This window comes from Narcine bancroftii, chromosome 13 (assembly GCF_036971445.1).
Source record: "Narcine bancroftii isolate sNarBan1 chromosome 13, sNarBan1.hap1, whole genome shotgun sequence".
Lineage (NCBI taxonomy): Eukaryota > Metazoa > Chordata > Chondrichthyes > Torpediniformes > Narcinidae > Narcine > Narcine bancroftii.
Window position 1 is genome coordinate 43,074,282 of NC_091481.1, and position 17,495 is coordinate 43,091,776.

The 17,495-nt window shown below is 42.4% G+C and overlaps 1 protein-coding gene and 1 long non-coding RNA gene across 2 annotated transcripts in view; one reads left to right on the forward strand and one right to left on the reverse strand.

Annotated features, from left to right (window-relative positions):
• Positions 1-17,495, reverse strand: part of cfap54 (cilia and flagella associated protein 54) — a 1,315,566-nt gene that overhangs the window by 25,071 nt on the left and 1,273,000 nt on the right. Inside the window, exon 65 of the mRNA XM_069909968.1 lies at positions 13,592-13,800. Within this exon, the coding sequence (XP_069766069.1) occupies positions 13,592-13,800 (209 nt within the window). The remainder of the gene's footprint in view (positions 1-13,591; positions 13,801-17,495) is intronic.
• LOC138748985 (uncharacterized) lies at positions 5,392-15,346 on the forward strand. Its single transcript, XR_011348355.1, has 3 exons — positions 5,392-5,559; positions 8,703-9,144; positions 14,067-15,346. It is a non-coding gene; the product is annotated as an uncharacterized lncRNA (long non-coding RNA).

The following is a 17,495-nucleotide window of genomic DNA, read 5'->3' on the forward strand; positions in this document are numbered from 1 at the left end:
CCAAGGGGACACTGAAAAAATTACAAAAGTGGATTTCCACAGGATCCAGAATTGTACCTCCTGGGAGACAGTGGAGACATGAGTTTTAGACTGCCCAAATACCAAACTTTGTTTGTGAAGGTCACCTTGGACAGGAAGTGTACAGTAGTCATGTGGAAGTAGACTCCCAACTAAATACCACATGATGGATTATGGAAACACAGAGTTGCATTCCCCTGGAGAAAATCACCTACAGTCTAAGGGGGAAACATAACACATTTGTTAGAGGTTGGCAACCTTACTTGAAATATATTGGCATGCAGATTGTTTAGTAACTCCCCCTTCAAAATAGGGGTACTATGGGAACACTCATGTGATGGTGTAGTGGCCGGTAGGGGAACTCCAGCCATCTCCAGAAAAGTAAAAAAAAGGTAGAGAAAAAACAAAGGCACTAACACAGAAACCATAACAAATTGAAAGTAAAAGTGTGGGAAAATGGAACCAAAGAAAGAAAAACCAAAAACAACGGGAAGAAAAGAAGAAGGAAGGATGTCGGAGGAGGAAGGTGAAGGCCCGCCATAGAGAGAGAAGCCCGCTCCCTGAGGTCAGTGGAAACCCCGAACTCAGGACTACAAAAATGGCACACGGAGCCAAACAAAAGTGCGCAACCGCGCATGCGTGAATCCTTGCGCATGCGCGATGCGCAAGACAAAAATAACATCGACGGGAGGGAGGATCAGCTGAGGAGTAAATCTCCACAGCTGAAACAGACAACTACAACACAATAGCAAGACTCTCAACAGGAAAACATAGAAAATAACGAGAACAAAAAGGAAGAGAATAAAAATAGGAAATCAAAGAAACAACAGATGACCAACCCAGAGGAAGAAGACCAACACCAAGACACTTTTAATAAAAATAAGAAGAACAAGAATACCCAACAAAATAAAATAAACAACCCAACAAGAAAACCAGAAGAGACAGAGGTAAAGGACACAGATCCTGGAGTGGACTCAGAAGAAGAAGAGGAAGAACACAGAGAAATGGAAGATGAAGGGAAGGGCAAGTACATGGATATATATTTTTAAAGAATATATGGAAACAGTAAAAGAATGGCAGTCACAAGAATTCAGTGAAATAAAAAGAAGAATAAAAAGTACAGAAGAAAAAGTGAATAGATTAGAGATGATCATGACAGATATAGGAACAAGAATAGACAAGGTGGAAGAACGAGAAACAGCCATAGAAATGGAAGTAGATGACTTAAAAAAGAAATTAGAAGAATCCGATTAAAAAGTTAAAGAAACACAGGAGCTGTTAGCTCAGAAGATAGATATAATGGAAAATTATAATAGAAGAAACAATATAAAGATAGTGGGCCTTAAGGAAGATGAAGAAGGCAAAAATATGAAAGAATTTATAAAAGAATGGATCCCCAGGGTCCTAGGCAAGACCAGAATTACAGGAAAAAATGGAAATAGAAAGGGCACACAGAACATTAGCCCCTAAACTACAACCACAACAAAAACCAAGATCCATTTTAGTAAAATTCCTAAGATATATAACAAGAGAAAATATATTGGAGAAGGCAATGAAAAAAATAAGAGAAGACAAAAAACCACTGGAATACAAAAGTCAAAAAATTTTTTTCTATCCAGATATAAGTTTTGAACTCCTGAAGAAGAGGAAGGAGTTCAATGCAGCAAAAATGACCCTATGGAAAAAAGGTTATAAATTTATGTTAAAATACCCAGCGGTACTTAAAATAGTTATTCCGGGGCAGCAAAGCAAACTATTCTCGGATCCGGAAGAAGCACGAAAATTTGCAGAACAACTACAAAACAGACAGAGAGCTGAAGAGATGTAACAAGAACAAAAATGACAACAAACTATAGACTATAAGTAAGAACTAAAAAGGGAAAGAAAGGGAAGAAAGGAAGAAAGGAGAATTAAGAGAGTGACCTTTGTTATATATGAAGATTAAAATCTTTTCTGGGGGGGGCTGGGTGGGGAAGAATAACAGTCACTGTGAAATCAGTTGACGCTTGCGAGCGGATTTGAAAATCCAAATGGAGAGGGGAGTTGTGGTTGCCCGACAAGGGACAAAGGGCAACTCAGAAAGGGTAGGGACTATTGGGGTTAAAGGAATTTTAAATATGAGAATAGTGGAAATATTTTATGTTTTAGAAATGTTGTCTTATAATGTGTTCAAAAAAAGAAAGCAGAAATGGATAAGAAGGGAAGGAGGTGATGAGGAAATGGAAAGATAAACAAAGTATGAAATTACTATGCAGTAGAAGGAAATAAAACTTCAACAGTAGCAGTTGCTTTAGACGCAGAGAAGACCTTTGACAGAGTAGAATGGAATTATTTATTCAAAGTACAATAAAAAATCAGCCTAGCAGAGATATATATTAATTGGATTAAAGCATTATATAAGGGGCCATTGGCGAAAGTGACAGTAAATGGATATATATCAAAACAATTTAACTTAAGCAGATCAACAAGGCAGGGATGTCCACCATCTCCCTCACTGTTCACATTAGTTATAGAACCACTAGCAGAACAGATAAGAACAGAAAATAAAATAAGAGGGATAAAAATAAAAGAGAAGGAATATAAAATCAGTCTATTTGCAGATGATGTTATAATATACTTAACAGAACCAGAAATATCAATAAAAGAATTACATAGGAAATTGAAGGAATATGGAGAAGTATCGGGGTACAAGATCAACGCAAATAAAAGTGAAGCAATGCCAATGAATAATGCGGATTTCATAAAGTTCAAGAAAGAATCACCATTTAGATGGCAAACACAAGCAATGCGATACCTAGGTATACAACTAAATAAAAATCTTGGGCATCTATATAAACTAAATTATCATCCATTAATGAAAAAATTACAAGACGACTTAGAACATTGGAAAGACTTACCACTAACACTGATAGGAAGGATAAACTGTATTAAAATGAATATTTTCCCAAGGATACAATACCTATTTCAGTCATTACCAATTCACCTAACAGAGAAATTCTTCAAGGAGTTAAAGAAAATAATAAGGAAATTCTTATGGAAAGGGGGGAAACCGAGCATAGCACTAGATAAATTAACAGAATGGTACAAACAAGGAGGCTTACAACTACCAAACTTTAAAAATTATTATAGAGCCGCACAATTAAGATATCTATCAGATTTTTATCAAACAAGGGAAAAACCAGATTGGACCAGATTAGAACTAGATAAAATAGGGGAGAAGATACCTGAACATATACTATATAAATGGGATGAAAAATTGGTACAACGTAGGAATTCACCGGTATTGCATCATCTGCTCAATATTTGGAAGAAGATTCATGTAGAAAGGAATAAAACAAATTAACAACTACCAAAACTAATATTGATGCAAAATCAGCTAATCCCTTTTACAATAGATAACCTTTCCTTTAGAGAATGGGAGAGAAAAGGGATCAAAAGAATAGAAAATTGTTTTTCGGGAAATAAATTATTATCCTTTGAACAAATGAAGGATAAATATAATATAACTCACGATACAATGTTTGCATACTACCAACTGAAAACCTACTTGAAGGATAAATTGGGAAACAGTCTGAGGTTACCAGAAGGAAGCAATTTTGAATATGTGATTACAGACACAATGATAATCAAAAAATTTGAAACAAACATGTACATCAAACTGCAAGAAATGGAGTACGAGGAAACAAATGGTAAACCTAAACAAAAATGGGAACAAGATCTAAACATAAAGATAAAGAATGAAACATGGGAGAAGCTTTGCTCCAATATAACTGGATACACATCTCAAAAGTTAAATAAATGGGACCCAACAGTATCAGACAGATGTTTTTGCTGTAAAAAGGAAACGGGAACAACAATTCATGCAATTTGGACATATGAGAAAGTGGAAAAATTTTGGGAAGATCTAAACCAGATATTAAATAAAATCACAAAAAGCAATATACCAAAAAACCCAGAGATCTTCCTCCTAAGTAATATAAGAAATAAAGAATTTGGACTCGATTTGGATGGAGCACAAAAAAGATTTGTTATGATAGCCCTAGCTGTAGCAAAAAAATGTATTATGTCAGCCTGGAAATTAGAAGACAACTTGAGAATACAACAATGGTATATAGAAATGAATAAATGTATTCCATTAGAAAAAATAACATATAATTTAAGAAATAACATTACAATATTCGAACAAATATGGGAGCCATACATGAAACACAATAGAGAAATCCTACCATGGATTTCCACCACCTAAAATGACAGAAGGAGAAGACAACGAAAAGAACTGACTCAGTAAAATTTCTTGTTTATTTTTATTAAGTAACAACATTGTTTAACGGGTTTAATGTATCTTATAGATTGAACTTTAAATAAATGGGGAAGGGAGTGAGGGAGGGAGGGAAAGGAGGGGGGAAAAAAGGGGAGAAAACGACATTGTAAATATTTAAGAAGAAAAATGTCTGTATGTATCTTGGTCAATATGGTTTTTAGTGTGAAAAATTAAAAAAAAATATATAAAAAAATAGGGGTACTATAGCAATCTGTCTCAGGAGGGAAATAAAATGAATGTGATCAAAGAAGTGTTTCATGGTGCAGGCAACATGTTTGTTTCAGTTTCATTAAGTTTTTTTTAATAACTATTTTAATTTAATTGTATTAATATAATTTAATTGACTGTACTTTCAGTTGTGTGAAGATGGGGGGTGTGGGGGGGGATAAATACAGATTCTGTATGCTACATGAATGTTAAAAAAATTATATGGTTTGTTTGAATTTTATGAGTCTGAAAATTAAAATATTAAAAAAAAGGCAAATGCAATGATAGTGTTCATTTCATGAGGAACAGAACATCAGAACAGGGATGTGATGATAAGGCTTTGTAAGGCCTCACTTGAGTATTGTGCACAGTTTTGGCCTCCTTATTTAAGAAAGGTTGTGCTGATGTTGGAGAGGGTTCAGAGGAGGTTCACAAGGATGATTCTGTGAATGAAATGGTCATCATATTAGGAGCGTTTGACAGTTCTTGGCCTGTACTCATGGGAATTTAGGAGAATAAAAGTGGAACTCATGGAAACATTTTGAATGTTAAAGGGGATGACAGAGTAGATGTGGAAAGGTTGTTTCCCACAGTGGGAGGATCTAGGACAAGAGGGCACAACTTCAGGATTGAAGGCTGCCCACCTAGAACAGAGATGTAGAGGAATTTCTTCAGCCAGAGGGTGGAACATCTATTGCCACGGGCTGTTGTGGAGACCGAGCTATGGCAGAGGTTCTTGATTAGTCAGGGCATCAATGAGTTTGCCAGAAAAGGTTATCGATTGTGACCTCACAATGGAGCAGCATATAAATGAGAAAAATCTAGGGCATGTTTGATGGGAACTACAATCATCATGGGAGATTTTAATTGACGTATTGATTGGATAAACCAAATGGAAAGGGTGTCGATCATAGAAGAATTTGAGGAAAGCATCAGGGATTCTTTACATCGAGAAGTTTGTTAAGGAACCTCCCCGGAAGCCGGCAGTTTTAGATATGTCCATGGGCAATATGGTTAGCATAATGGTTAGCACATACTATTACAGCACCAGCAACTTGGGTTGGAACCCAGCACTGCCTGTAAGGAGTTTGCACGTTCTCCCCGGTGACCTGCGGGGGTTTTCCCTCTGTGTTCAGTCCCTTCCCACCCTCCAAAAATGTTTGGGGTCGGTAAGTTAATTGGGTGAAATTCGGTGGCATGGATTTCACTGGCTGGAATCACCTACCATGTTGTTTTATTAATATTTAATTTAAAAAATGTAATAAGGGAGGATTAATAAGAGGTGCCCTCAGAGGTGGTGACCATGATATGATAGAATTTCAGTAGCTGAGAGCGAATACTACACAATGAACAAAACTGTCTTCATCTTAAATAAACATGTGATGTTCTCTAAAGTGGACTTGGAAAATAAGCAGAGACTCACGTTAATAAATAAACAGCAGGAGATATTCAAACAGCTGGCCCTTACACATGGCACAAACAACCCAATGAGAAAGAGAGATTCCATGAGAACGGGTTACAATTTGTGGTTAACAAAGGAGGTCAAGGATAACGATAAATTGAGAAGCAGAGCCCACAGAGGCAGGGCTGGACATATACTAGAGAACCAGGAAGCTTTTAGCAAAGGGAGAAAAATGATATTGAGAGAAATCTTGCAAATAATGTCAAAACAAACAGCTTCTATGGAAATATAAAAAGGTGGCAAAAGTGAGTGAAAAGAATGAGGCTCGTAAAACAGGAAATAAAGAAATGGAATAAAGGTTAAACCAATTTATCTATCAGCCTTTATGATTGAGATCACTGCAAATAACCTGAAAAAAAAACCCAGATGGGCTAATTTCAAATAACAGAGGAACTTGTAAAAACCCCCATCAGAAGTAATAAAGTATATTAAAAAAATCATAGGGTTGATGGCAGTCCAAATGCTGGGACCAAATGGTACGGGAACAGAGAGGGTGCAGTAGAGACTCACCAGAATGTTACATGAAATGGAGGGTCGGAGTTATAAGGAGATGTTGGATAATCAGAGTAATGTTGGAGGCTGAGAATTACAAAAGCTGCAATGATGGAGTCTTGAGCAGACAAAAAATTGCTCTTGGAATTCAGTGGGTCAGATTTCAGAATTATTGACAGAGTACATTGATGGCATCACAGATAACCCTGAATTTTATTTCCTGCGGCTGGGCAGAATTCCTACTTATTGGTAGTGCAGAAATCTCTAACCCAAGATAGCTCAACAAAAGAGAGAAATGTTGAGATAAATGATAAGTGCAAACAAACTGACAGTGATGTCAAAAATAAATAATGTGCAAAGAGCCCTTAAGTGAGTCTCTGAGTTTGTCATTGAGGAGTCTGATGGTGGAGGGGTGGAAACTGTTCCTGAACCTGCTGATGCGAGTCTTGAGGCACCTCTACCTCTTTCCTGATGACATCCGTGAGAACAGAGCATCTAGTGGGTGGTGTGGATCCTTGATGATTGCTGCTGCTCTCTGAGGCAGTGTTCCTCGTAGATGTTCTCAATAGTGGGGAGGGTTTTGCCTGTGATGTTTTGGGCTGTGTCCACTACCTTTTACAAGTCTTTCTGTTCAGAGGAATTGGTGCCCCATAGCAAGCTATGATGCAGCTGGTCAGCACATTTTACACTACACATCTGTAGACGTTTGTGATATCACATCACACCTCCGCAAACTCCTGAGGAAGTGGAGGTGCTAATGTGCTTTCTTCATGGTGTCATTAGTGTGTTGGGTCCAGGAAAGGTCCAATGAGCTAGTGACTCCCAAGAACTTAAATTTTCTCATCCTCTCCACCTCTGATTCCCCCAATGATCCCTTGATTGTTCATCTCTGGTTTTCCCTTCATTCAGTCCACAATCAGCTCCTTAGTTTTGGTGACATTGAGTGCGATGTTGTTGTTGTTAGTTCACCATTCACCCTCTTGTATGCTGACTCATCACCCACTTTTACAGAACCCACTACCATGGTATTGTCAGAAATTTATTGTCATGCCGAGCCACATGGTCACAGGTGTAAAGCAAGTCGAGCAGGGGGCTAAGAACACAGCTCTGTGGTGCTCCAGTACTGATGGAGATTGTGAAGGAGAAGTTCCTACCAATCCTCACTGATTGTGGTCTGGAGGTGAGGAAATCCAGGATCCAATTACACAGAGGGGTGTTGAATCCCAGGTTCTGGAATTTGCTGATCAATTTTGAAGTAATGATGGTGTTGACTGCCAAATTATAGTCAATAAAGAGCATCCTGATGTATGTGTCTTTGCTGTCCAGGTGTTCCAGGGCTTTGTGTAGAACCAGTGAATTGGTATCAAGGGACCTTGAAGAAGGACTCAGTCCAGAAACGCTGGTAATATATCTTTCCCTCCTATGGATGCTGAGGGACCAGCTGAGTTCCTCCCGCATTTACTGTGTGCTTATATAAAAAGGGACAATGAGTCAGCCTACAGGAGGGAGCTTGAAACCTTGGCGGAATAGTATGCTAACAACAAACTCACCCTCAATGTCAAGGAGCTGATTTTGGACTTTAAGAAAGAAAAAGCAGAGGACCATTAGGGGAAATTGGAGGTGGAGAGAATGAGCAAATTTAAATGCTAAGATTCATTATCTTGGAGGCTTTCCTGGACCCATCGAACCAATGTCATTGTGAAGAAAGCACGTCAGTACCTCTACTTCCTCAGGAATTTGTGGATGATCAGTATGTCATCGGAAACCATGGAAAAATTCGAGATGTGTAGTGGAAGGTGTGCTGACCTACTGCAATTTGGCCTGGTATGGGGGCACCAGTACCTTTGAGCAGAAAGACCTGAAAAAAGTAGTGGGCACAGATGAGTACGTCACAGAAAAAATTCTCTCCATCACCAGGAAGCTCTACAGGAAACTCTGCCATCAGAGAGCATCAAGGCCTGACCCCATCCAGGACATGCTCTGTTCTCACTGCTGCCATTAGGAAGGAGGCCACAGAGCTCATACCACCAGGTTCAGGAAGAGTTGCTACCCCTCTCCATCAGACCCCTAAAGAACAGACTCAATCAGAGTCTCGTTTAAGGACTCTTAATTTGCACATTATTTATGAGTGAATATCTCTTTTTCTGCATTTGCAGTTTGCTTATATTTCTCTCTTTTGCTGCATGTCTTTCTTCTTTACAGTTTACAGTTACTGATAAGGAGGAATTCAGCCTGGCCTGCAGGAAAAATTATGTATTCTGACAATAAAGTTGAACTTTGAAAATGAAATAAACATTCAAAGGAGGAACAACTTGTGAGAAAACAGGAGCAAAGGAGAGTGGGTAATGTTCTCATTTGTATCAGGACTGATTACAATTTCAGATCCTGTAAATGGAAACAGAAAATACTCAGCAGATCAGGCAGTGTCATCTGATACTCAGGATCTCCACCCTGCCATTCTGGACCCTCATCCCAATTCCTTGTTCTGACATGCATTGGAAAGGCAGCATCCCTGAAACTGCTGGCAAAGACAGTATGAGACAGCAGAGATAGAGATGTCAGATGGAAGTAGGATGGAGAAAGGCGTCTCTCCAGTGAAGAAACCAAGTGCAGGTTGCAAAACACCTCCAATTTGTCTGGAAAGGTAACCCTGAGCATCCTGTCACTAAATTGTTTTGCTGGGTTGTAAATCCCCTTCCTCTTCCTTCAGGTGTTTCCGGGAATGCTGTGCTTGTCTGTTTCTGTGTCACAATTCTAGCAACTGCACAATTTCAGTCCCCCGGCTCTTCTTTCTCCACAGATGCTGGCTGACCTGCTGGACTTTACAAGCATTCTTCTTTATTTACAAGCTTCCACCATCTATGGAGTTCTGGGACTTACAGTTCCAGCACGTTTATGTTGTTTTTCACTCCTGTTCTTTCATTTACACCTCCTCCATTAACAAGTTGCCTTCACTCTTCTCAATTTGTGCCAATTCTGGATCATTTAGTGTTTCTTGGTCGCTGCCCTATCACAGATATTCTCTCCGTTCATCCCACCTCTCTGCTGCAACTTAAAACATGCCTGTTTTCTACATTTCTGGCAAAAAGTCAGAAAAGCTCTGTTTCTCTCTCTGCAAATCACCCATTGAATGATTCAAGCAATTTATGTTTTTGCTAATGAGGTTGATTATTTCAGAATAACTTCAATTACAAGACGGTTGTTCCAAAAGCAAAATGTTGCAGATACTGTAAATTTGAAATGACAACAAGGGTGCTAGAAATACTCAACGGATTGGGCATCATCTAGAACATAGAAGAGAGAACATTGCAGCACAGTACTCCATAGTTAGGGGAGCAGACAGGAGATTCTCTGGGTGTGAGAAAGACACCTGCATGGTATGTTGCCTCCTAGGTGCCAGATTTGGGATGTCTTTGATCATTTTGTTGGGAGAGGGAAAGCAGCTTGAAGTCATGGTACATGTTGGTACCAACGACATAGGTGGGAAGAGGGATGATATCCTGAAGAATGAGTTTAGGGAGTGAGACAGCAGGACCTCAAGGGTAGCATTCTCAGGATTTCTGCCCGTGCTAGTGACAATAAGAATTGGGGGAGATGGCAAATAAATGCATGGTCGAGGAGTTGGTGAAGGAGGCAGGGCTTTTGATTTTTGGATCATTGGGATCTCTTCTGGGGAAGGTAGATTGGAAAGGTTACACCTGAACTGAAGAGAAGCAATATCCCTGAGGGCAGGTTTGGGAGGGTTTAAACTAGTTTTCAAGGGGAATGGAACCTAGAGTGATAGATCAGTGGAAGAAGTGCATGGAGTAAAGCCAGATCTATCCTTAGAGAGGCTTTGAGGAAGGAGAAGCAGTGATGGGGAATAAAAGTGTGAGGTAGAAGGGCTAAAGTCCATGTACTAGAATGCAAGAAGTATCAGGAATAAGGATGATGATCTGAGAGCTGGGATACATACGTGGAACTATGATATTACGGAGACTTGACTAGCGCAAGAGCAGGATCGGATTCTGAATATTCCTGGGTTTTAGTGTTTTGAAAGGGATGGGGGGGGGGGGGGAGAAGGGGAGGAGGGGAGGCATCACTGGTTAGGGACACTATTACAGTTGCAGAAAGTCCTCTATTGAGTCAGTCGGGGTGGAAATTAAGAACAGGATGGAAGCAGTTACTCTATTGGAAGCATTCTATAGACCCTTAGTAGCAGCAGGGATACTGAGGAGCTAATTGGGAGGCAGCTTTTGGGAAGGTGCAAAAATTACAGGGTTGTTACTATACAACTTCCCTCATATTGACTGGCACCTGCTTAGTGCCAAAGGTTTAGATGGGGTAGAATTTGTTAAATGTGTCCTGGACGGATTCCTGTCACAGTACAGGACAGGCCAATGAGGGAGATTGAATATTAGATATAGTATTAGGTAATAAACCAGTTCAGGTCACAGATCTCTCAGTGGGTGAACATTTGGGGGACAGTGACCACCGCTCCCTGGACAAGGACAGAGTCAGAGAGGACAGGAAAATATTTTATTGGGGAGGGACAAACTATGAGGCTATAAGGCTAGAACTTGCCAGTGTGAATTGGGATGACATTCTTCTAGGATTATGTACTATGGAGATGTGGTCAATGTTTAGAGATCTGTTGCAGGATGTTAGGGATAAATTTTTCCCGGTGAGAGAGAGAAAGAATGGTAGGGTGAAGGAACCATGGTTGACAAGAGCAGTGGAAAATCTAGTCAGGTGGAAGAAGGCAACATGCATGAGGTATAGGCTGCAAGGGTCAGATAGGGCTCTTGAGGAATATCAGGTAGCAAGAAAGGAGCTTAAGAAGGGGAAAAGGAGAGCAAGAAGGGGGTCATGAGATGGCCTTGTTGAGTAGGGTTAAGGAAAGCCCCAAGGCATTATTTACATGAAGGATGACAGGAGTGAAGATGGAACCAATTAGAGATAAAAGTGGAGAGGTGTGGCTGGAGGCTGTGGAAGTGGGTGAGGTCCTCAATAAAAACCTCACCAAGGAGAGGGGCTTTGATGACGATGAGGACAATATGGGTGGGTTTAATGTTCTAGAGCATATTGATATTGAGAGAGAATATGTGGAGCAGTTAAATGCATTAGGATGGATAAGACTCCAGGGGCTGATGGAATATTCCCCAGGCTGCTCTACATGGTGAGGGAGGAGATTGCTGAGGCTATGGCGAGGATCTTTGTGTCCTCGTTATCCATGGGAATGGTACCGGAGGATTGGAGGGTAGCAAATGTTATCCCCTTCATCAAAAAAAGTAGTAGGAAAAGTCCAGGTAATTAAGTCCGTTGGAAAGGATTCTTAGAGATAGAATCTATGGGCATTTAGAGAATCATGGTCTGATCAAGGACAGTCAGCATGGCTTTGTGAAGGACAGATCAAGTCTCACAAGCTGATCGAGGACGTGACCAGACATACTGATGAGGGTGTGGTCTACATGGATCTTAGTAAGGTATTTGACAAGGCTTCACGTGGTGGTTTGTTCAGAAAGTCAGAAGGCCTGAGATCCAGGGAAGCTTAGCCATGTGGATTCAGAATTGGCTTGCCTGCAGAAAGCAGAGGGTTGTGGTGGAGGGAATACATTTAGAATGGAGGGCTGTGACTAGTAGTGTCCCACAGCGATTGGTTATGGGACATCTGCTTTCTGTGATTTTAATTAATGACTTGGATGAGGGGCTAGAAGGGAGAGTTGGCAAGTTTGCAGACAACACAAAGCTGGTGTTGTGCATAGTGTGGAGGATTGTAGAAGATTGCAGAGGGTCTTTGATAGGATGCAGAGCTGGGCTGAGAAGTGACAGATGGAGTTCAATCAGAAAAGTTACAAACTCCAAGGCAGAGTACAAAGTTAATGGTAGTATTCTTGATTGTGTGGAAGAGCAGAGGGACCTCGGTCCATGCCCACAGATCCCTGAAAGTTGCCTCACAGGTAGACAGGGTAGTTAAGAAAGCTTATGGGGTGTTAGCTTTATAAATCGAGGGATTGAGTTTAAGAGCCATGAGGTAATATGCAGCTCTACAAAACTCTGTCTAGACCACACTTGGAGAACTAGGTCCAGTTCTGGCACCTCATTATAGCAAAGGCATGGAAGCACTGGAAAGGGTGCAGAGGAGATTTACCAGGTTGATTATGCATTATGAGCAGAGATTAAGGGAGCTAGGGCTTTACTCTTTGGAGAGGAGACACGATAGAGGTAGACAAGTGTCGATACAATACAATACAAGAGGGCATGGCTTTAAGTTAATGAGTGGGAAGTTCAAGGAAGATATTAGAGGAAGGTTTTTTTTTATCCAGAGAGTGGTTGGTGCATGGGATGCATTACCTGGGTCAGTGGTGGAGGCAGGTACATTGGTGAATTTCAAGAGAGTACTATACAAGCATATGAAGGAATTTAAAGGGGGCAGGGTTATGTGGGGGAAGGGTTGGCACAACATTGTAGGCTGAAGGGCATGTACTGTGCTGAACTCTTCTATGTTACACACTTACATTTTGATGAATTTTTTGGGATATTTTGATGAATTTCCCTCAATTCTGATTATAAAAATTTCTTGTCAATGCAAAGGGAAAAATATACAGTCCTAAATATTATTCATTCATTGTCCAGAAAGCATAACCATAAATAATAAAGGGTTTTAGTGATCACAATTTGAGTTGATAATGCCCAAAACTTCAAAAGCAAAGTCTGAAGACTTTACCTCAGAGGTCATTTTAACAAGGTGACACATCTTAATCATACTTTTTCCAATGTTTATGCTTTACAAACTGTAAATGTGAGCTTTTTCCTTAGAAATGTCAGCAGTCATGTGTTTTGAGTGGTAATTCTGTCAGAATCTATGAAGAAAGGACTTTCATCATTATAATCAATAGAAATCTTTCCAAGTAGCCGGGGAATGAAAGGAACTAATCACTGAGTTGCATCAATTTTCTCAACCAGAAATAAAGTTTTAACAAATTTCACAGAAATGAACTGCAAAACCTTTTAATTGTGTAATGCAAGTTATAGTTCTAGTTTACAACAGTTTGGGAGAACAAGGTAACGATTGTAAAATTCACCACAAAATATTGCAAGAGCACCATTACCTCAGGTTGAAAGTCCAATAATCTGAAACTCTTGTCAAATAATTCATAAAGGATCAGAGGAATACCCTCAATGCAGCAGGAAGAATTATACTCTGGAAAGTAATTACTGAAAAATGAATGGATTTGTTCCAGACGCTGAAAAATCCCTGTGTTAAAAACCGGTGTATGAACTCCTTTTCGAGCACTATTCATTGCAGACTTCCAGTAATCTGTAGTAATTGAAAGAAAAGTATCGAAGGACATAATAAAAATACACATTAAAAAACCCCTCTCTCTCTCTCTCTCTCTCTCTCTCTCTCTCTCTCTCTCTCTCTCTCTCCACCGCCCCCCCTCACCATATTATCGGATTTAGATTCTAGCAATGGCAGGCTTTGTCTCACATCTACTAGTCCAACCTGTAAGATTCAAGATTTCTTTATTGTCATGCGATAAACACAGTGCAATATTACACAGAATTTCCTTTTGCCTGTTTCAGGGCAGATTCACCATTGACAGAAATTGCCTGGTGCCTCACAGGCAGAGAAAGAGAAGCAAAGGAGCATTCCCTCAGAGACACCTCTAGCATTGCCGCAACCCTTGCAGCCTCAGAGCCGAGTCCAAGCCATCAGTAGCCAGACCTCCAGATCAGAACCCCCGATACAATCAACAAACCTCTGTGCCTTCAGCACCGTCTTGCATCTCAGTTTCAAGAACTGGTTACCCCTTCAGCCAGTCTCCAGCAGACCACCGCCTGGTGTGAATCCCTTGACTGCAGTCACCATCAGCATGTGCGGGTTCCTCACTTTGAGCTGCCTGCAGCCCTCCACCTTTGTGTTCCTCAGCCGCAGAACCCCTCACTGGTGTGCCACCATGGTCACCATCTCATGGGTCATCCCCCTCTGCTTCTCCTTTTCAACGGGAGGGCTCTGTGCCAGTCCTCTGCTTCCCTAGAGTCTGCAACTCCTCGTGACTGCTGCCGATCTTGGGCTCAGACCTTGTGGTGCAGAATTTTTAAATAAACCATTGACGGCTCCATTAAGACCTTGTATGGACCTGACAGCAGTTGGACTGAAGGGTTGGACCCCATGGGAGTGCTGGATCTTCACTCCCTCTCCCCGGGTCCACACCAGAGGCAGCGCTGCCATTACAGCAGCTTCGGCAATGCCATCATTTTGGAATTTATGACTCACCTTCCTCCACCTGGCCATTCTCTGGCCTTGATCTCCTCTTGTCTGAAGGGTATAGATAGAGTAAATGGGGAGCAGTTTAGGGGAATATTAGGGGGAACCTTCACACAGGGAGTATGGAATAAGCTACCAGCTGAATGTGGGCTCAATTTTAACATTTAAGAGAAACTTGGACAGATATGTGGATGCGAGAGGAATGGAGGGATAACGGACTGGGTTCAGGTCAGAATAATATTTCAGGCCTGTTTTCTATGCTGTAATGTTCTATGGTTCCTTCCTCCCTGGTTCACCATTCCCACAATGACCATGTCAACCCCTCCCATCCTGACCTCATTATACCAGCTCTTTCCCCTTGACATTCTTAGCCTTAATGAAGGGTTCCAGCCCGAAACACTGAAATGCTTTCTTCTCCCATGGTGCTTCTCGACCCACTGAGTTCCTCCAGCAGATCTCTTACCCTAACTGCCCCACCTGGCACAGACTCTATCTTTACTCCCATACACCTGCAACACATAGTCTTGAACAGGTATGCCACACTGTAATAGTATGGAGTGTATATGCTAATTGGCTGGGGCTGGCCCGCCCCCTGATGACACTCTTACCTGGACTCCTCCCCTGGGATCCAGGCCATAAAGGTCAGGTCACCTTTCCCTTCCCTGCTCTTCCCTCGTTTGGATCGGGGCCAGCTGAAGTCTTCTGTGCAATAAAACCTATCGTTCCCCTAAAGTCTTTGTCTTTGCAATTACTGGTGCAACTGATAGTGCCCAACAATTTATTGCACAGAAATTTTAATGTCTCCAGTAATGGAGAAGGTGCTGCGCCCCGATCGGCTAGAAGTGGATCCCCCAAGTCCCAGGTACATCGGAGCTCTTCGAGCAGTGGGTCAACTACTTTAACAACTTCCTGGAGGCCACTGTTGGAGTGGTCGATTTGGACGAAAAGAGGCTGAAGGTCCTACAGGCAAGAGTCGGCCAGAGGGCTTTCCAGGCTATCAGAAGCTGAACGACCTACACAGAAGCAATGGCTGAACTACAGGTACTATATAAGCCCAAGATCAATGAGGTCTACTCCCGTTATCTCCTGGCATCTAGAAAACAGCAGCCTGATGAGAAGGTGGAAGAGTTCGTTCGAGCCCTGATCACACTGGGAAAAGACTGGGGAACCCCACGCTCTCTGTGCCAGGGGCCCAGTGCATCGAAGACCTGGTCTGGGATGCTTGCATGTCAGATTATATCTGACAACGTCTCTTCGAGGAGGATCAACTTCCACTGAAACAAGCGATCCAACTGGCCAGAACCTTAGACTCGGCCCAGTGCTACGTGGAGTTGAATGCAGGCAGAAGTGGCCCTACCCAGTATGCGTCACCATGAGGGCTGCCATCCTGGGAGTCAGCATTGGGGATGGCCGACTCGACTGCAGCAGCAGTAGCACCAGGATCATCGAGGTGCAACTTTTGCGGGCAAGCAAGACATCCGTGACGTCTCTGCCCTGCGAAAGGAGCTACCTGCTCAGGCTGTGGGAGAAAGGGTCATTACCAACGTGTCTGCAGGTGCAGAGCCCCATCTCAGAGAGCGCAGTGGGTATGGCCGAGGAGCTTCCAGTGCTGGCCACATGCGTAGTAAGGTGAGCGCCATTTTACCTGTTCCTGCCGCCATTCTCTGCGTAGCAGCAACCCTCACCAGCGACATCACTTCTGCCATCGATGATGTCACTTCCGCTTTCTTCACCAGCGTTAGCAGCGTGGTCAACATGAGGCCGCCATCTTTTGCATCGGGCCTCCCCACCGATGACAAAGACAACGCATCTATCCTGGCATCTTTCACCTTGGACCAAGCCAGCCCTCACCCAATCATGAACTCCATGATGCAGATCGAGGTAAATGGGCACAAATCGAACTGCCTCTTTGACAGTGGCAGTACTAAAAGGTGGCCCGTAGATTCTCGATTCCCATTTGGCCGATGACCGGATCCATGTCGATGGCGGCGAGACCAGCAGACTTATATCCGGGGGTACTGTGTGGCGTTGCTGACGGTGGGGGGGGGGGGGTAATGTTATATTGATTTCTTATTTTTGGTCATGCCCCAGCTCTGTGTGCCATTCCTCCTGGGACTCGACTTCCAGAGTCAGTTCAGGAGTGTGATGATGGCATTTGGGGGGTCCCAAACACCGCTCACCATTTATAACCTGCAGCTACGGACCCCCCCCAATCGAGCACCCTGCCTTTGGCACCATCTTGCAGCCTCACCACTCTGTGGGTGGCCCCTTTGTCACTATTTGCAAACCTCACCCCGGACTGTAAACCAATTGCCACCAAGAGTAGGTGCTACAGCACAGAGGATATGGCATTAATCCGGGCCGAGGTTCAGCGACTCTTGGCGGAGGGGATCATAGCCCCTAGCTCCAGCCCTTGGAGGGCGCAGGTCTTCATGGTCAGAGGGGCACGCAAGCCCCGGATGGTAATTGATTATAGTCAAACCATCAACCGCTTCACCCAGTTGGATGCGTACCCTCTACCCCGGATAGCTGACTTGGTCAACAAGGTTGCATAATACAGAGTCTTAACCATTGACCTCAAGTCGGCCTATCATCAACTCCCCCCTTCGCCCAAGCGACCGGTTCTACACAGGTTTCAAGGCCGATGGCAGACTTTTTCACTTCCTGCGGGTGCCTTGCGGTGTTACCTCTGCTTTTCAGAGGGTTATGGATCGGATGGTGAAGGAACACCAGGTGATGGTGAC